Source organism: Haemaphysalis longicornis, unplaced genomic scaffold (assembly GCF_048455015.1).
Source record: "Haemaphysalis longicornis isolate Haplotype H1 unplaced genomic scaffold, Haemaphysalis longicornis Haplotype H1 scaffold_7, whole genome shotgun sequence".
Taxonomy (NCBI): Eukaryota; Metazoa; Arthropoda; class Arachnida; order Ixodida; family Ixodidae; genus Haemaphysalis; species Haemaphysalis longicornis.
Window position 1 is genome coordinate 158,762,309 of NW_027526422.1, and position 20,782 is coordinate 158,783,090.

General features: G+C 43.6%; 1 protein-coding gene across 1 annotated transcript in view; it reads right to left on the reverse strand.

Annotated features, from left to right (window-relative positions):
* Positions 1-20,782, reverse strand: part of LOC144145389 (sodium-coupled monocarboxylate transporter 1-like) — an 82,475-nt gene that overhangs the window by 45,430 nt on the left and 16,263 nt on the right. Inside the window, exons 6-8 of the mRNA XM_077676976.1 lie at positions 12,796-12,936; positions 8,985-9,114; positions 190-278 (exon numbers count right to left, since the gene is read on the reverse strand). Coding sequence (XP_077533102.1) covers positions 190-278; positions 8,985-9,114; positions 12,796-12,936 — 360 coding nt within the window. The remainder of the gene's footprint in view (positions 1-189; positions 279-8,984; positions 9,115-12,795; positions 12,937-20,782) is intronic.

A 20,782-nucleotide genomic window follows, 5' to 3' on the forward strand; every position in this document is an offset into this window, starting at 1 on the left:
ACTTTGAGGAATTGGATCGAAGTCGAAGAAACTTATTATGTATCAGAGTTCTGTCATATTTAAACAAAAATTGATGGCAACTTGGCAAAAGGTACAATTTGGCGGCGTTGCTCGCATTACGAATAAAAAAAGGCATGGGAGCACTTACAACAACCAGAAAAGCAGATCACTTCTTGGCGGATACGTTACCTTACGGATGCGCTCACGACACCAGCGAGGAAGATGCCACAGAGGCCAGGAAAGATGCGGAAGTCTTCAAGCACGTAAAAAGGCAGCAGCTGCACCGTAGATGCATGCAAAAACATCAAGGTAGTAGATTGTGCAAAGAGATAGGCGGGAGACTGTGCTTTTATTTTGCAAATAAATAACTGCACTGATTTAGACGTAAGTCTGTGCTACACGACAACGTTAATGTGACAATTGAAGGCTCCCACATTGGCGCGCCCTGTGTATTTACAATGGGGCTCTCGATAGACAATTGGTTCACCGGAATTTGGAAGGCCTTTGAAACTGCCGTGTAGCATAGGTGATATTTGAATACTTCGTAAGGAGTCTAATAAGTAGTAATAAGTAATAAGTCGTAATAATTAGTAATATTAAGTAATAAGTCATAATACGTAATAAGTCGTAATAAGTCGTAAGGAAGGACTGGCACATGCGCACGGGACGTTGACCGCATCGACAACCCGCTGCACGGACTACATAAGGCCAGTGATCGGCGAGCCATCATGTGGGCACGGCGAAGCTTTCCCGATGAAGACAACTGAACCTGTTATTCTGTTATTCCAGGTCAGTAAATTTGTGAAATGTTACAGAAGCGACAACAGATTTATTATTGTTGTGCCGTGCCCCGAAGTGCTTGCCGCAAATGCTATGCAGTGTCTTTCGATGTTGTTACTATTAGCTGGTGATGTAGAGCTCAATCCTGGGCCTGATACTGTGCATGAGATGCTTGAAGAACTCTTGAAAGGACAGAAAACCATAGCTGGAGACATACAAGTAATTAAAACAACGCAAACGGCATTCTCAGCTCAACTCGACGCCATGAACCGCAAAATTTCGGAGATGGAAAGTGCACTCAAAAGAGTCGAGATAAATGAGGCGAAAATTGCCCAGCTGAAAGACGACATAGACAACATGCGAACTGTTATCGAGTGTCAGCAGGACAAGCTAGTCGACTTTGAAGACCGGAGTCGTCGAAACAATCTTTTAGTTTTTGGAATTCCGGAGAGCGCGGACGAAGCTGACGACGAGCTAAGAGAAAAAGTCCTGACCGGTGTATTCGAACAGCGCCTTGGTGTCTCAGTTTCAACAATTGAAAGAATACACAGGCTGGAGAAAAAACGTAATGGTAAGACGCGACCAATAATTATGAGATTCTTTGACTATAATGAAAAGGCTATGATTTTTAAGAACTGTGCTAAACTAAAGGGCAGCGATATTTCCATCGCAAACGATCTGTCGCAGAACACGCTACAAAAACAACGCAAATTGTGGGAAAGTGCTAAAGAGGAAATGGCAAGGGGCCTGACAGTAAAGCTAGTGCGAGACAAAATTACGATTGAAAAAGAAACATTCGTGTGGGATGACGCAAAGGATTGTAGGGTAAAGTTAGACAAGAAAAATTCGCAAAAAGATGATTCAGATTGACGTTGTAACAACGTAGCAGGGCACCTGGTATTAGTCAACATCAATGCGCGCAGCCTAGCAAACAAAACCGAGGACCTCGAGCGCCTTCTTTTTGAATACAACCCAGATATAGTCATCGTAACGAAAACCTGGTTGCGACCAGAAATTAAAGACTGCGAAATCATTCCCCCAGCATATAACATGGTACGTAAAGACCGCGATACACGGGGCGGTGGCGTCGCAATCATTTTTAAAGAAAAACTAAGGCTTGTACCAATGCCTAATAGTCCTGATTGGGAAAGTGTCTGGTGTAAAACAGAACTGAGCGGCATGCCTTGCGTTATCGGGGCTGTCTACCGCCCACCGAATGCTCCTCTTTCGTTTTTAAAATGGATCCAAGATTTTTTGTACGCAAATACCTCTGATAAAACTCGGTTAATCATCGCAGGTGATTTCAACCTTCCCGGGATACGATGGGATAAACTTGAAATAAGCTCGGCACAGTTCAAACACTGCGAAAGTTTGTTTGACATAGCATTTACTTATGACCTTACGAGTGTATTCATGGTGTAACTAGGGTAGGGCCTGCTTCAGAATCCACCCTTGATCTTGTATTTTTAGATAGCCGGCTGTCCAAATACGATATCTCAATTAAAGAAGGTATTTCCGATCATGAGCTGGTTTTGGTTTCTATAAAAAATTTGTTGTCAACCAAACACGGTAATACACCAACTGTAACTTGCAAAAATTTTTCCAGTGCTGACGATGTTAGTATTCTTGATTATTTAGAATTGTTACTGTACTCCTTCCAAGAGGCGTCTGATGTTAATGTGTTATGGAACCAATTCAAAGATAATATAAACCATTGCTTGCATCACTTTGTTCCTGAACGAGTAAAACCGATTAGGAAATACAATCCCTGGATTATTAGAGACATTATTCATTTAAGACGTAAAATAAAACGCATGAGGAAAAACAAGGCGAGCAATAGGTCTGATCTTAGGGATCTTTCACGTACCCTCAAGCATAAATTGTCAGCCGCTAAGGAAAAATATTACTCAGAAACTCTGACCCAGTTTATGATTAACTGCCCACAACGATTTTGGCGTCACCTTTCTCCGTCGCAAAGAACGGTCCAATATATTTCAGTCGATGGACATATTACAACTGACAAATTGGAAATAACTCGAAGATTTAACGAATACTTCCACTCTGTGTTTACTCGTTCCGAAAAATCCTCCGTACACGCTTCTCCCACACCCAGCTCTTACGAACCGCCTGACATGCCGGACATTGTCTTATCAGAACAAGGAATATTTTCGCTGTTATTGGACCTCGATGTAAAGAAGTCACCTGGACCAGATGGTATTCCGAACGAATTTTTGAAGCGGTATGCAGAGTGGGTGGCTAAGTACTTAGTGATAATTTTCACCGTGTCATTAAATCAAAGCCAACTGCCTGATGACTGGCTAACTGCAAGAGTTACACCTGTATACAAAAGTGGGAACAAATATGATATTGAAAACTACAGACCTATTTCAAATACCTGCACCTGTTGTAAAATATTGGAACATATACTATCAAGAAGTCTTTTTACCTACCTCGAAAGTTCTAAGTTAATTTTTCCTAACCAGCATGGCTTCAGACGCAAACTGTCAACAGTAACGCAGCTTTTCCAGACGATTCATGATTTCGCTAGCGCATTAAACGATTCAGGCCAAATAGACGCAGTTTGTTTGGATTTATCGAAGGCATTTGATCTCGTACCGCACGCTAAACTTGTAATTAAACTTGCTCACTTTGGAGTTAATAAGAACCTTGTTAACTGGATTAAATCATATCTCATGAGCAGATCGCAATATGTCGAGATTAAGGGAGTGAAATCAACTCATTTAGAGGTCAAGTCCGGGGTACCACAGGGGAGTGTCCTGGGCCCGGTTTTATTTTTGTGCTATATTAATGATCTTGCAGATAGTATTGACAAAAAGCTCACAGTTCGTCTGTTTGCGGACGATTGCTTAATTTATTCTAAAATATCCAGTCACAGTGATCAAGCAACTTTGAATTCAGCATTGAAAACAATCCATGAATGGTGCACGAAATGGGATATGAAAATTAATTATGACAAAACAGTATTCGCCAGAATAACAAAAAAAACTAAAAATGTCCTCTCTTTCAATTACGAGCTCCTTGGAAAGGATTTAAAACGTGTCACTCATTTCAAGTATCTGGGGGTCACTATCTCTGAAGATTTAAATTGGGAAACGCATATAAATAAATTATGTTGTGCAGCTGAACAGAAATTGTGGTTCTTGAGAAGGAACCTCAAACTAGCAACTACGAAAGCCAAATTGACTGCCTACACAACCACTGTCCGTCCACTATTAGAATACGCCTGCATCGTATGGGACCCTTCGAAGAAATACCAAAGTGAAAAAATTAAAAAAATTCAAAGGAGAGCCGCAAGGTTTATTTTATCCTACTACAGGTCAACAGATTCTGTTACTGCCATGCTAAATAAACTAAACCTGCCACCTCTCGCAACACGGCGCCGAGTAGCGAGATTAAAGTTTCTTTACTTAATGCACTGTAACTACTTCAACTTTAACACAGAGCAATATTTGAAACCTCGACTGTCTTGTACACTTAGAAGTAGTCACCCTAACCAATTAATGCCTATATAATGACTCGTTCAAATACATTTAAACACTCTTTCCTTCCCAATACAATTGAAGACTGGAACAATTTGCCGCCAGAAATTACTAAATCAGACTCCTTAGCACACTTTGAAAAATTATTGTTACACTACATAGAAGCCGATAGTGCTGTCTCTTGATAATTTGGCCCTATAGTGCGGTCCGCGCCCATACGGAAGATATGTGTCGTACCCAGTTTGGCTGAATTGCGCTTGTGTCAGAGTTGGTTATTGTTGTGTACCCTTGTACTTTGTACCTCTGCATTTTGAACCTGTGCACAATGCAGCTGAATACTATACTTGTGCCGCATACTGTTCCGCATACTGTGTCGCACACATTCTGCGTTGCACTCGTGTCTGAGGCGGCAGTTACTGCCTCCATGTTCTCTGTTGAACATCCACCCTGTACCGGCCCCTGGGCTAACAGTATGAATAAATAAATAAATAAAAATAAATAAATATTTGCCCTTTACTCCAATCGTATCGTTTCTGGTGTTTATTTGTAATATGAATGAAAAGCGTTCTAAATGCCAAAATAAAACATACATACGAGTTCTTTTACATTTCAGGTCGTATATTGCCCACGGGAAGTGCTTGGCCCACTCACACGTAAAAAGTAAACGTCGGACTAGGTTTTATTCAGGCCCATGAATGTCAGCCAGCTTAGTTTGCCCTAGCAAAATGGACCCGTACACAAAGCAGAGCTAGAAGTGATGAAAAATTCCTTCGACGTTTTATTAAGTGTAGTAAGGCACTATGAAGCGGCAGTTATCAGACGGCGTTGCAGGCGAAGATCGTCGACGAATCCTGCGATTCTGCGAATGAAATGGCAGCCAACCAGCAAATGGGAGATTTTTCACTTGAGTCGTTGTTTCGGTTATGCTGGCGTTTCTTTCCTGATGTCTTACATCTGCTTCTACCTGTTCAGGCGTCTAGAATTTCCATTTCTGCATTCTCTGATTATCGTTTAACCGCGTTATAGATATTAGTTTCAGTGTTTGGTAGCCAAGCTTTATCAAAGCAACGGTGGCATTGGCATTTTCTGTAGCGTTCACATTACAGTGTCGGATGCATCCAAAGAGACGCATAAGGCTTTAACCTTCTAAAAAGAATATATTTTAAGGAAAGAAAAGACAACAGAAGGAGGGAACAATGTCGGAATAAGTTAATGTGTGCATTAATAAGCGCAGCAAACGAGAATGTGCAGCAGTTTTGTGAACGTAGCTAGAGTAATGTAGGGAAAGAAGGAGTAGAAGGCGAAATTAACCCCCCAAAAAAACTGATGGGCATATGTGAATGCTGTTGTGTCTATAAATGTGCAGCCCTCGTTCGTTCTGGAGTGTTACTCCGGGGTACCTAACAGGCCCTAACGGATAAAGATGACGGGATATCAAAAGGGAAAAAAGTGCGCGCGTGCCGAAGGGCGTCCAGACACAGACGGCCGTGCATTCCGGCAAAAGGTCGAGTGCATCCCAAAGCGAAACCTTCATTAACCACTATGAAGGGAGAGAGAGAGAGAGAGAGAGAGAGAGAGAGAGAGAGAGAGAGAGAGAGAGAGAGAGAGAGAGAGAGAGAGAGAGAGAGAGAGAGAGATAACTTTTATTTCAGTCACGGTTACTGAGGGTTGGTGAGGCTGACATGCTGCAACAGAGCCAACACTGGAACGACACATTCACTGCATCATTCATCGCAGTGGCATTTTTTGTCATGCATTTTGTCTAGATCGGGGGTTCATTGCGGTCCGTCTATCATAGAACCGCGCTCCAAGGGCAAGCAAGACAATTTCTTAAAGGCAGGAGAATTTCCCGCGCGACCGAGACTCAAAAGAGTTTGTCTGTCTGCCTATCGGTCTATCTGCCATTCGATTAAATCGCTCAGCCAAAACAGTTTAAAGAACAAATGAGCACGAGGTATACAAAAACAAGATTTTTCCAAACACTAAAAATGCGGAATCATTCATACACGTTATGAATATTCACCGCAAAATAAAACTGATACCTATTTGAAGCAAAATATAAGTACATAATTGCCCGGGATACCAGCGTTCTTGTAGTGTCGAATACCCTTTGTACTGTTTTGTTTGATGGCTTACAAACAAAAACGGGATATATAAAAGGTATATATAAAAGCAAACACCGAAGAAAGAGATCCAGTTAAGGCTTCGCCAAGCAAGGACTAAAAATAAGGGTGCCAACCAAGGCCACGCTAGCAGGGCCAACGCGGGAGTATAAAAGTGAATACAGCTAATCTCCGTCTGAGAAGAGTGATGGGAAGAGTGATCGCGCAGGGGAAAACCGTTTGAAGTGGGAGGCGGACAGAAGAGATTCTTATGCGGCAGGGGACAAGTGTGTCGAGGACATTTTCAACTAAGCAAGTGGATACGCCGCCATTTTTTCTCTGCACAACTTTGCCTATAAACGCAGAAGGTGTTCTAGCTTATGTTTTGTTGTGTATAGGCAGTTGCAAATAAAGCCTTAATATTTTAGGCAGAATGACGCGGATCATAGCCGCAGTATTTGTGCTTGCAGGTAAAGGAAAGGCAGGGCATAGCACAGGCAAACTGCATCTCAATAAAGGGCTGCATGACTGGGTAACAGGGCAGAACCTTTACTCTTCTGTGTTTTGATAGATGGGTGCATTCAGTGATGTCGAAAGTGTTCGACGAGGAAAACAAATGATACATATATTCTTTTTACTGCGTTAGCATCGTTTCTGTAGTACTTACAATGCGAGCGTGTATCTCCTGGTGTTCTAGAAAGAGCGTTATCAGAGAAGTCGAGGGTTTTATAAGTAATAATAATGTAAAAGTAAATCATGGTAAAAAAGAAAAAAGAAAAACAAAAACTGGACCTTATGACCGACCGAAACAGCAATAAATGTCGAATTTGTCTACTGGCAGCAATACGTGGCAATCGTTCTTTTTCTCATTAAACTAGTAAAGCAAAAACTAAAACAGCCAGAAACAAATGAAATTAACCAGACCCCAAAATTGATAATATTAAGGTGCGTAGAGAGATCGTGAGCAACGCAAGATATTTTTGACAAGACCGCCAAGTTTAGGCATTAAAGATATTTGTGTATGTTTGAACCAAATGTTTTCAATCGTATTACTATACGGGCAAACTTTAAAATTCTCATTGTGGCGTACCTTTACTTAGGTGTCGATGTTGGCCCAAATCCCCAGCCCACAATAAACAGGAACTTAACTTCCTCACCTTCAGTCTGCTTATGTAGTTCTGTGGCAGCCCCATAAAATACTGTTAGCAATCTTTTTCCCGCAAGCTTTGTTTTGAGACAAATGAGGCCATGTCTTCACTGAGCCGTATTATATACTCTATCTACATGGTTTTGAATGGAGACAAACCACTTTGAATCATCACTCTGAATACGCGCTTTACATTCTATCGGCTCACTCGGGTGTTTCTCGTGGTTTTGTTCTTCTCTATTTCTTTTATATTTAGTCTTACCTGCCGCGACAAATACGCCATGAGTAAATTTTCTGCGTGGTAAACATTTTCACGTGGCCATGAATTTTAATGCGTAAAAATCTTTTCCGAGCACCCCAATAGCCGGGAATTTGCACTAAAACAAATTACTGGCGGAAGTAACACATGGACTCGTTCAAGCTGTAAATAGGGATAATTGGTAGAACAGAATATTTTTAAAAACAAAAAATAAAAATAAAAGAAAACAAAAGATTACAAGAATGGACTGATGAAATAAAAAATGTCCATCTTGTACCTAAATTAAAAGTGCTCGTGAAAGAAATTTGGAAATATGAATGAAAATAGCTAAAATGAGGAAACCGAGTAACGTCCTGCGTTTCTGCGAAAATGCATAATTCATGGGGCATATATTTAATCGTACAAAGAGACACATTTAATCGTTTTAGTAGCGTAAAGGATATAATTGACTGAAGAGAACTAACTAAACATAAAAGACAAAAACAAAAAAAAACTACTTATTTCAGAAACAGGAACACAGGAAATAAAAATATGAGCCTTACACATCTTCGAAAAGCTAGGACTAAACTAAACACCCGAAAAAAAATTCTATGACCATAGAAATTAAACGTAGTAAAAATGAGCAAGCCGCGTAACGTCATGCATTTGCAGAACAATGCACATTTGGCAGAGGTAACACATTCACTCGTTATAATGGCGTAACCGAAAAGTAGTCGTGGAAGAGGAGATTGAAAAAAAAATCAGAAAATAAAAAATACGGTAAAATTTTACAAAAATGAACTGACCAAAGCGAGCGTCTTATACGTTTCCTCCACATAACGAAGACTAATCTAAAATTTCTATAAATGAATGCTAGCAATTCAAATGGCAAAAATAACCAGTACGGGCCAACTCGCTACTCTGCTGTGCTTCTGCGGAAAAAAATATCAAATTAACGATAAAAATTAAATTAACCTAGTTGTTATATTGATGTAAATTTATACAATCTGAGAGAGGATGCAAAAGAAAGACTGAAAGAAATAAAATAACCCAGCCTATTTTTTTGCTCAAAGCCAACTCTGGTTGTAAATAACTCACAATGTATAGAAACGGCGCAGGAATGCTGTACATTAGTAGAGAATTCTCTGAAATTCGGCAAGCTTTTCCACTACTCCTGCACATTTTCGTGCCTGCCCAAACTTCCAAGATACGGGTACCTGATCAAGCCTCTGGATTTTCCCCAACATCAGTGGATCACAGCCGCTGTAACGGGAGCTCAGAGCCACGGCTTCGCCGGTTGCAAGTGCGTAGAAGATGCACGTCATGACTGTGCCAATCATGACTGTCCTGCACATGTAAACAGTATTTAAGATTATTGAGATGGCTCAACAAAATTAGGCTGTTTTGGAGCACATGATCCAGCATATTAATTACGTTTTGACATACGCCGTTACAGTATCGCTTGCAAGCAAATCTGCTTCAACGTGATTTGGAAAACCAGGAACCATTATTCCATTAACGCGGTGCGGAAATGCAATGCCTGGATTATGGTATATGCACCAGGAGCATGCAACAAATTTTTATTTTTTGTTAATCAAAGGATATTGAGATGGACCTTAGTGTTGCTGGCCAAGACCTAAGTAATGTTCTTGTAGGCGAAAATGGGAAAACACTAAGGTAAAAAAATTACAATGCTAGCATAAATATTTTGAAAACTGTTGTATACTTTGACCTGAAACTTCACATGCGGCTCCAAGAGTAACAGTTAAGAAGCGCAGCGTCCAACCGGAGGTGAAGTTGCTAAAGGATGCGGGGTTGGTGGGGGGAGGGAAGAATTTAGGCACAGCAACACATGAAAATTGACCAGATTTAGGGGAAATTCACAAATGCCAAGGATTAGTCAAGAATGCGTATATTCGTCCATATCCCTGAACCCCCTGTGCTTCCGTCTTTTAGCTGTGACCCAGAATACAAAAAATGGTGGAGCCTTAAGCTTCGCTTTTTAGCGTGGAATGCGGTGGCGTTATCGTGCTCGGCGGTGAGGATGACTGTGTAGCGCGCCCAACGCAGATATCTGGCCGGCCATTCACCCCACGTGTACCAAGAGCGACCTCGCGTATGGCGCACGATACCCTTGCGCTCACGCCATCGTAGCGGCAACTGCTGTTCGCATGCCGTCAGTTGGGGAAAGCCTTACGATTCCGGTGGTTTTAATGGGTGCCGCAAGATCGCACTACAGATATGGTCCCTAGAATATCTTTCTACTGAACATACGACGTAATGTTTCGCTCACGCCGATTTACGGCCCATGGAGGACGTTTTCGCAGTAGCCTCGGTTTTATAACATACGTTAACAATAAACACTACAGCCCATCGAAAATGTCCAGTGAAAGGGCTGAAAACGCGGCCTCCTATCGCTGGTTAGAGGCCGTGTTGCTGTATCCACGATTAATCGATATCTTGTCGAGTAGGTTCCGGACCTGTAGTGTTGGTATCTAAAAGAAGTGCCTTTGTTCATCCCATTAGTTTCATTAGTTGTCACTAACCTCGAAGTAGTATAGGTCAATAAGAACATAGTGAATCATGGCCCTCATGACATGGTTCTCCCGGCATTGGATTTGTCGAGGTATCTTTTATTGTTTGCTTCCTCGTGTTTTTACGTCTTAAACATATGAAATATCACGTGGATTTTTGCTTCTAAGTGCCGCGGAAGAAATATTTTAGGGCTCTTCTTTCCTTCCTTCGATACGTTACTTGAATGTGTTAATGCGTCCTGATAGGGATGCATTTTCCTTGCCTAATTTATGTTTTATGACTCAGCCGACCTGGTATAACTCAGTTTCAGCCTTCAGATGAGAATTGTTTAAAAGTTTTTAAATATTTCCAACGCATAATTCTTTTCCAGGTTTTTCGAAATTTTCGATATAGCTCACAATTCAGTGCATTTATATGATCTTTACCTTTGTCCTCACGCACATTTCACCTGCGATATTTTGGAAACTCTCGACATTTTGTGGTTAGATATTCCATTTTTTTGCCCTTCCTGGTGTTTATTGAAGCTTTATTTTTGATATCGTCCCAATTCTCGTTTTGAATTATATGCGGTCACTGGGGCTAAAAGGCCTCACGATTAGCCATAACGCACTTGGTTCAAAAATGATTTGACCACTACATCTCATCCAGCATAAATACTAGAATATAATACTATAACCTATGCCGAAACCACTTCTCAAAAGCTAATGTTGTCCACCGGTATACAGAAACGACAGTGCGTGCACAAGTTTTTTGCTCATTCACATTACATTCTTTGCACAAAGCCCTCCTGATGTAAAATTGTAGAGTACCCGGCATCATCGTGACCAGTGATTGGCAATTTGGCTGCTCTGCCTGGTGTGTTTTTTCGAAGCCCATTTACTTCGTTTCTGCTTATCCTGTCAATACAGCGTTAAGTAGATCCTGTATGTACCTTTCCTTTCAGAAAGCTCGAACATCGTTGAATTGCAAACGATGATGTGTTCAGAAACATAATCATCTTTCCCAAGAGTGTTATTGGATGGTCCTCACCTATTTTCTGCTGAATATCCCCGTCACGCCTCCGTGGCGATTTTCACTTATTCCTATGCACAAGGAACGGGCCTCACTAGAAAATCAAATTTTCAGATAATAATAGAGCTTTCTGTAAAGGAAAGTTTGACATCCACCTAAATGCAGCCATACAGCTACACAGGAAAGCTGTACAGCTTTCTCAGAAACTTCGCAGTTGAAGAAAAATTCGTCCTGTTCCAGGATTCGAACCCAGGACCACTGCTTAACCGGAACAGTCGCTCTACCAACTGAGCTAACCAGGAGGCTAGTCGTTAGTAGCGCGAAAGCGAATTGATCAACAACTCGAAGTGAAGGACAGGTGTTAATCGACCAGATTTAGGGGAAATCCCCAAGGTGGAGTAAGTTTCTGTAAAGGAAAGTTTGACATCCACCTAAATGCAGCCATACAGCTTCACTTCGAGTTGTTGATCAATTCGCTTTCGCGCTACTAACGACTAGCCTCCTGGTTAGCTCAGTTGGTAGAGCGACTGCTCCGGTTAAGCAGTGGTCCCGGGTTCGAATCCTGGACCAGGACGAATTTTCCTTCAACTGCGAAGTTTCTGAGAAAGCTGTACAGCTTTCCTGTGTAGCTGTATGGCTGCATTTCGGTGGATGTCAAACTTTCCTTTACAGAAACTTACTCCACCTTGGGGATTTCCCCTAAATCTGGTCGAATAATAGAGCTTGTGAAGGTAGGTAGATGCTAAGGTGGGTAGGTGATGATAATAGTGCTTGTCACGGTAAAAGTAAGTGCGGCATCAATCACGCGCAAACGTTTTGGCCCATTTCCCATATGGTTGCTTACCCTTCACCATCATCTTGCTGCCAATATAACATAGGCAAAAGGGGTCAGCGAGAAAACGTTTGGGGGCGGGAGCACTCGCTACGGACAAGCACTATTATCTGTTTGCTCATTGGCAGTAGCGCGAGTCTACGCGAACGTCTGATTACACAAGCTGTTGAAGCGTTGGGATGGCGCTCGCAAATAATGAAGTATTTAGGAACAGAAAATGTATCAGTGAATAAATTTTTAACCGAGCTTGTGTACAAAAAGTGGTTACTGTTCAGGATAACAAAATAAGGAAAAGCAAAGTTGCCACGCTTTGTCATTTCTCTCAACATTGAAAACGTAAATTACTTTTTAAAAAACAGTCGAAAAAATTAAACTCAAGGCGAGAAGAAGAAAAGCACGCAACGCAGGCACACGCTCACACAAAGCGCGCATAAGGAGCGAGAGGTGTCGTCACAGAAAGCTTGCTACCAGTTTTTGCCTAACGAATTTGTAAACAAACCTCTCGTTGGTTTTTGAGAGTCCTAGTTCTTACTCAGCAAATTTGTGCCGCCTTTGCGACTTCGGTTTATTTTGAAAGTAATATAGAATGTGTACACACACGTGTAAGCGCCGTCACTGCGAAGGTCTCATGTTTTCGAAAAATCACTCACCGTTTAGCTTCTTTTAATGTTTTGGAAGCGAGGTATCTCTGGACAGTCATTTGGTCTAAGCAGACCCGATTGATGAACATAGGGGCTGATGCCACCAAAACCGCCCAAACGGTTTCGTCCGTCGTGAGATCCACAGTGACGCTGGAAACACAATTAGCTTTCGCAAAGACTGTCGTACTAGACACTACCATTCCCCTTTAAGTTCACATTAAAAGTAGGGCGTTTAACTCTATAAGACATTTTGCGGCTAATTCCGAATTCCGGTATTTTCTGCAACTTTATGGGCTTTTTACGCCAAGAAAGCACAATCGTAGAAAGCCATTGACTTTACAACGTACAGTGCGCAACACCCTTTTCTACAACACTCAGTTCAACTTCAACTAGTTACCTTCGGAATCACACGTTTCACAAAAAACGTGGAGATCAAAATACATGGTTAATACGTCAGAATGACACAATATTTTTCTTCAAATGCTTTTCGGCCGAGGCAAGATAAAGCTATAAGCATGATACCTGTGTTATAGACAAGCGTGTGGCCCTCTCTACGAGATCGGTGACTGTACTCGTGAGCCAAGATAGTGGTCTACCGTCTGTTCGACGTGTCTGATAACCCCCTCTCCCCCCCCCGTCAAATGGGCGGAACAGTTGAAGGAACTTACAACACTTCCTATAAACGCTTTCAGTCTTTCCTTTGGGCTGGGAAGCACTGCTAAAGCTATTTATCGCCCGCAAAAAGCGGCACTGCCTGATTTTCTCATCGCATCAGATACGCCATTTCTGCTTCTGATTGATGGAAATTCGTCAATCAGTCAACCAAAGTTCCGGCAGATACGGGAGAAAGCCAAGGCAGGTACTGTTGGCGGGTTTTTTGTCTTTTTTAAAGTTCCATAACACCACGTTGACATCTGTGAACGCCTTGTAGAAAAAGGAACGAACCGGCAAGACCCATTAAGATGCGTGATTTTAAAGGAACATGCTGAATGATAATGATGATAGGCACGAGGGAGGTGAGGCGCCATCTTTTTCAACATCCCCTCCCGCGCGAAAATGGCTGCATGTTTCATGGTATGTTTAGAGTGCATAGCGGGGAAGCATTCCAGCTGATAAGCAACGTGATTAATGTCAGTAGATGATGGTTTGATTTTTTTTTTGGCGCAAGGCCGACATGGGCGCCAAACACAAAGTGATTTGATGAGGAGAGAACACAAAATAAAATCAGTTAAAAACTATGAGCACGGCTGGTGTAAAGGGCCAGAGTGAAGAACAAGAGTGGTTAAAAGATAAATAAGGTGGCTGGGGTATAGGACCAGGGGTAAAGCTATGGGTGGTATGAGATGAGTTGTAAAAAGTGAACTTCTGATAGGAACTCAAAGGTGCGCTTAACAGAAAACATGGCATCATCTCCTAAGAAGTATGATGGGTGTGGTGGAATATGTCGTGTGTGTAGTTGAGGGAAGTGTTTGCGTCGTGTAGTGTCGAGTGCCTTACATTGTATGAGGATGTGCCTCACGGATAGGGCCTCTCCGCACCTGCTGCACAGAGGTCTTGGAGATCCAGTGAGAAGGTGCGAGTGTGTTGCATGATTGTGCCCTATACGTAATCTAGCCAAGGCGACTTCAGTGTATCTATTGCGTGTGTCGGTGGTGTATGGTCCCAAGTGTGGTTTTATTACGTGTAACTTGTTGTCTGTTTGTTCGCTCCAGTGTGTTTGCCATGTTTTGCGAAGTTGTCTGATGTGCGGTTTCACGTCGGTGTAGGGTAATGTGGTTATGTCTACTGTATTCAAGAGTGTAGCAGCAGCAGCCATTCGATCCGCTGCTTCGTTCCCGGCTATACCACAGTGGCCAGGGACCCAGCAAAGGACTAGTTCAAATTTGTGGACATACACAGACATAATACCCTTGACTATTAGATTTACAACGTCATTTTTTGAAGATATTGTTGACGACAACGCCCGCACGACACTGAGGGAGTCTGTATATATAATGGATTGTGGGAAGTGACTTTGAAGGATATGATTAACAACAAGAAGTACACCATAAGCCTCTGCCGTAAAGATACTGGTATTACTATTAAGAGTTCTAGTGACATTAAGGCCGGGCCCATGAGCCGCGCAGGACACAGAGGTGGCAGTTTTAGAGGCGTCCGTATAAAATTCAGAAAATTGATACTTCTGCTGCAAATACAAAAAGTGCTGCAGAATTGCACATGTGGGAGCTCGGGTTGTATCTACATGTGTGAAAGATATGTCGCATTAAACAGGGCGAAGATGCCATGGTGCTATAAAATCTGTTTGAGATTTTTGTATGGTGTCTAAAAAGGACCCAGAAAGCTCTGACGCTTCCTCTAACTCTGTAAGAGAAGGGCGCAGAGAACGATGGTCGGTTTAGGATTAGTGCAGTCATAGACGTATCATAAAAAGCTGATTTAAAAGGATGGTGTGGCATAGATGAAATTTTAAAAGCAAAAAGGAGATCTGTGTATGCTCGCTGACGTTGTAGGTTCCACTTATTAGACTCCACATAGAGGCTTTCGACCGGGCTAGTCCGGAAAGCGCCACATGCCAGCCGGAGCCCCAGATGAAGCACTGGGTCCAGCATTTTGAGGGATGTCTTACTTGCTGACCCATAAACAACACTTCCATAGTCTAATCGTGAACCTATCAGGCTACTAAAAACACGTAAAAGAAGTTGTTTGTGACCCCCATATGAAGAGTGGGAGAGAACCTTCAGTATATTCATAGCCTTTAAGCATTTATGTTTGTTGTTTTATATGTGTTGTTTTATATGTTTGTTGTTTTATATGAACGAGAGCTTTTCGTCAAAGACTACACCTAAAAACTTGTGTTCATTTCTGACTGGAATTGAGACACCATTGAGTTTGATGTCTGGATCCGGCCGAATGCCACGCCTTTTCGAAAGCAAAACACAAGTACACTTCACTGAATTAAAGTTAAAACCGTTGCTATCTGCCCAGCCAGCTAGCTTGTTAACACCAAGCTTGACTTGGCGCTCGCAGATAGTCAGGTTACAAGACTCAAAGGATAATTGCACGTCGTCTACATAGATTGAGCAGGAAATGGTTGGTGGCAGTGCCTTCCGAAGAGAGTTCATGTTTAAGATAAACAAAGTGCAACTCAAAACTCCACCTTGCGGAACACCGTTTTCCTGCACATGAACTCTAGAGAGTGCAGTTCCAACTCGCACGCGAAACGTTTTTTCAGAGAGGTAACTGGCAAGCGTGTTCCACATGTTACCCGATATACCAAAGGACTTCAAATCGCTGAGGATGCCGTACCGCCAAGCAGTGTCGTACGCCTTTTCAAGATCAAAGAATACTGTTATACAGTACTGCTTGTGGAGGAAGGCATCTTTTATATATGACTCTAACGAAACGAGTTGATCGTTAGTAGATCGCCCCGCCCTGAAGCCTGTCTGGCAGCTCTCGAGAAGACCATGGTACTCTAAGAAGTACACGAGTCTCCTGCTTATCATCTTCTCAAAGAGCTTACACAGGCAGCTTGTCAGGGCAATGGGACGATAACTGGCGGGAGAGGAAGAGTCCTTCCCTTCCCTTAGAAAAGCGACTACACTGGCCTCTTTCCAAGAGCGTGGAAAGTGCCCCGAAAGCCATATTTTCTTGTATAGGTGTAGGAGTGTTTCAAGTGTGTCTGAGTGTAAGAATTGTATCATTGTGTAAGTAATCTTATCTGCCCCTGGAGCTGAAGGTTTACATGTGGTCAAAGCAGCCTTCAGCTCATAAATTGAAAAAGGAGAATTGTAAGGAGTGTGCGACTTGTTGCTATCACGCAGTGACTTCTCCGCAGATGTTTTGTGTTTCATGAAAGTGTTTGTGTAGTGTGCTGAACTGGACACGTGTTCGAAGTGTTGTGCAAGCGTGTTGGCCTGGTCTTCCAGTGCGTCCACTGTTGTACTAACCAGGGGCAGGCTGTGTGTCTGTTGTCCTTTTAGGTTTCGTATTCGTGTCCAGACTTTGTGTGTGTCAGTGTATGAGTTGATGGAAGTGAGGAAGGTGCGCCAACTCTCACTTTTTGCCTCACGACGCACTCGCTTCCCAAAAGCCTTTGCCCGTTTAAAAGAAATTAGGTTATCTGACGTGGGGTACCGGCGAAGGACACCCCACGCCTTGTTCTGGGCCTCTCGCGCCCGCCTACAGTCCTCGTTCCACCGGGGCCTCCTTTGGTTGCGGGACGCACTGGAGGCCTGGGGCATGGACTTTTCGGCGGCGTCGAGTATGTGTGCCATGACGAGTTGGGCTGCTTCCTCCACGTGTAGGTGGTTTATGGTTGTGTGGTGTTGTTTAGATGTTTCTGTGAATGTACTCCAGTTTGCTTTTGATTCATTAAACCTGTGATGGGAAGATGGACTGCATGGGCCTTTACCTATGTAAGTTAGGAAAATGGGGAAGTGGTCACTACCATATGGGTTCGTGCCCACGGCCCACTCAAGACATGGAAAGAGAATTGCAGAACCAATAGCCAAGTCAAAATGCGAGTATGTATTGTGTCCTAAGTTATGGTATGTAGGCTGTTTCTTGTTGAAAAGGCATGCTCCTGAAGATGTAAGGAATTTCTCTATCAGGCAACCTCGGGCATCCATTCTAGAGGAGCCCCAAAGAGAGTTGTGCGCATTAAGGTCGCCTGTTTGGATGTATGGTTCGGGCAGCTGGTCGACCAGCGCCTCGAAATCAGAGCTCGAAAGTGCATGATCAGGAGGAATGTAAATGGAGCATACCGTTACCAACCTATCAAATATAATTGTGCGGATTGCTACAGCCTCGAGGACAGTGTTCAGAGTGACAGGGTGGCAGGCTAAGGATTTCCGGGCGACAATTGCCACACCTCCTGAAGAGTGTGTGCAGCCAACCCTGTCCTTTCTAAATACCATGGGAAGGTGATGTTCTCAGTAACCTTCACATTTCTTCTCGCATTTTCGAGAGTAGGCTGCGTTGGGTCCCTGGCAGTTGGCGCAAGTGAGGGTTGATGATGGACAATTGTCAGATGAATGATCATGCTGAGCGCACTTTGCGCAGGTCGACGGCCACGGCAGGAGTTGGTTCCGTGCCCGAACCGCTGGCACTTAAAGCAGCGGCGCGGGTTCGGAATGTACGGACGAATGGAGCATCGGATGAACCCTGCGTTGATATGGTCAGGAAGTGAGCAGCAGTTGAAGGTCAGGATAATATGTTTCGTGGGGATTATCTTATCATCTCTACGCATCGTGATGCGGCGCACGGCTGTGACACCCTGATCCTTTAAAACTTCAAGAATGTCGGCATCTGTCTGGTTAAGAAGATCTGCCTCAGAGATCACACCCTGCGAGCAATTCAGGCTGCGGTGGGGTGTGACCTTGATATCCAGATCGACCATTTTCGTCTGACCAAGAAGTGTGATTGCCTGCTGCTGGTTTTTTACTTCAACAAGGACTTCACCTGTGCGTTGTTTTTTGGCATTATAGGTTTTCCCAATTATTCCATCAAGGTATTTTGTAATCAAAAATACTGATTGTGAAGCAAGAGGGCGGGCTGTGTCAAGAGATTCGATAACAAGGAAACGAGAGTATTTGTCTGGCTTTGGGAAGCTCATGCTTGGAAGGGGAGGAAAAGATACTTCGGTGCGGCCCCTTTTCAGGGACCGATCACGTTTGGAGGGGGGTTTTAATTTTCCATACAGCATAGAAAAAAAGCAGGGGACGGGGGTACTTTCTTCTCAAACCTTACCCTGATAGCCTGAGAGGTCCCGGAGCTCCCTGCCTGGTAAACAGACAGGGAGCCCATCCGCCGGAGCTTGACCTGGGCTCCGACGGCCACCGTTTGAGGCTTCTACCCTTCACCTTTAAACACATCACCACGGTAGGTTACAGTTTATGTTGGGGGCTCGGGGTCCGCGGTGTCGCCAACACCGCCACCATGAATACTCAAGGTGCCCCGTGCGGGGTAATGTCAGTAGAGCCGAGCAGCGTCGGGAACATCGCCGCTTCTGCTTCGCCGATGATAACGGTGCTTTTTACGGCGTTGAAGGGTGGAACTGTTGCCTGGCTGAGCAGCCGCGGAACCTTTTGCGTAGACGGGAATCCTTGACCTGATGATTTCAGCACTGCTTCTGGGTTTGAAACACTTTTTCGCGAGCCGGCCTTTTTGTCCCACACAGACGTTCGCTATCTTCGTTTGATCTGGCAATCGGTAGATTTTTTGGGAATCAAAGGCACTGTCTCCTTTTCTTCTGCTTCGTTGTGATCTCTCGTCTGTGCTTGTGATGTCGACCACTGGATGTTTTCTATTCATCCTGACAACCCGCATCCTCTGGTGCCGCTTGGTTCTTGATTGAGTCGTGTTGTACGTTGAAATAGTCTCTTTATTCTCTTCGGGTATGGCAGCTTCTTTTGCGCTTTTTTCGGGCCATTTAAGAGATTGTAAGTGATGCCCTTTACCAGGGAACCGAAATAAAAATGGACGAAACAGAAACATGGTGGTTCTTTCCTCTCGCTCATGAAATAGCCTGCTGCTTTCTACTTCATGCTTGTTTTCGTCCTCGGTAATGTTGTTTCCACAGGACATGTCAAGAGGGTAGTTATTTGTGATGTCAGTTCATGGCAGTCGGAGTCGTCAACTGTGGTTTCTGGTAGTGCGGTTCTCGCTGTACTGAGAATCAGTCCTACTTCTTTCGGGCAGTTATTGTCCATAGTATTGCACAGGGTATTGGTGACGCAAAAATGAAGACTGTTGTCCTTTACAGCTGGTATACCTTCAGAATTAAATTTTCGTTTCTAGTGGCCTTCGTATTTTTGGGTTACGGGATTATTATTTACGTTTGGGATTGCCGTATTTTCCCGGTGCTCTCTGCCTAAAAAGTTTGGTGCGATGCTTGGTAAGTTAACCCGGCTTGCACGGGAAATCGCCCCTATGGAAAGGGGCGGCTGCAAGAACGCAGGAACTTTAACCGCAGCGATGGCTCAGAGGTACAGCACTCGCCTCGTATGTCCCGTGGCGGACAAGTGCTTCTGCACAAGGCACGGGCTGCTGCCGCGCTAACAGATGATGTGTTGGCCAAATGGCGTGCCTATGTGACACAACGTCACCAGCATGCCACCCAGGATCAGCTACTTGTGGCTGCAGTTGCCTGCATCTCCTGTTCCACAGGAGCGTCGCCCACGGTATACCACAAGTTTTGGGAGTGTCCCGGCCTCCCAACGCTCCGTTTAAAGTGTGTCCCCCCTGGCGTCCAGCGGCTTGTGGACTGGAAAACGCCGCTGCAACCAGCCACCACAGGGCAGACGCTGCTTTCTCTGTGGGAGTTCGCGCGCTCCTGAGGCGCCGACCACCGAATGTAACCTTTAAATTCCCTCCCCACCTTCCTTTATTCCCCATGCTGATCGACGTGTCCACTTTCTTCGATACATTTTTGTTACGTTATGTTATTCTTGCTCCCCAGAGGAGGTAAGGGGATTTGGGATAAGATAAATACGCCCGGCGTGGCTCACATCTGGAGGACCTTTAGTCCCAGGTTTCTTGCACCAAAATTGTGGATAAAGAGAAGAGCCGCCAAGACCCGGTCTGATGCGGGCTTTTAATGAAAAATGTTTATTGATAATGATGATGGGCACGAGGGTGGCGAGGCATCATCTGTCTCAACACGCCTTTTTTCAGTGGAATGCCCAATAGTGCCAATTTTTTTGTTCCGGACTAATGAAATACTGATTCCATTTGCGTTAAAGCGGATTTAAGCAATGAACTTAGACCACCAGTTTAAACTTATTGGATTTATTTACTGATGGAGTATTAAACTACATTTTTGCACTCCCCACCAAGATATACTTACGTCAATTCATTCATTTTGTCCTGTTCACTTTGTTCATTGAACAAGACAGCAATATTCAGCGCAACACGGTCAAGGTTTGCGACCTTTATTTTACACTTCAGGGGGCCCTTTATTTCTCATCACTGAGCACTATTCACAACTGTCGGTTAA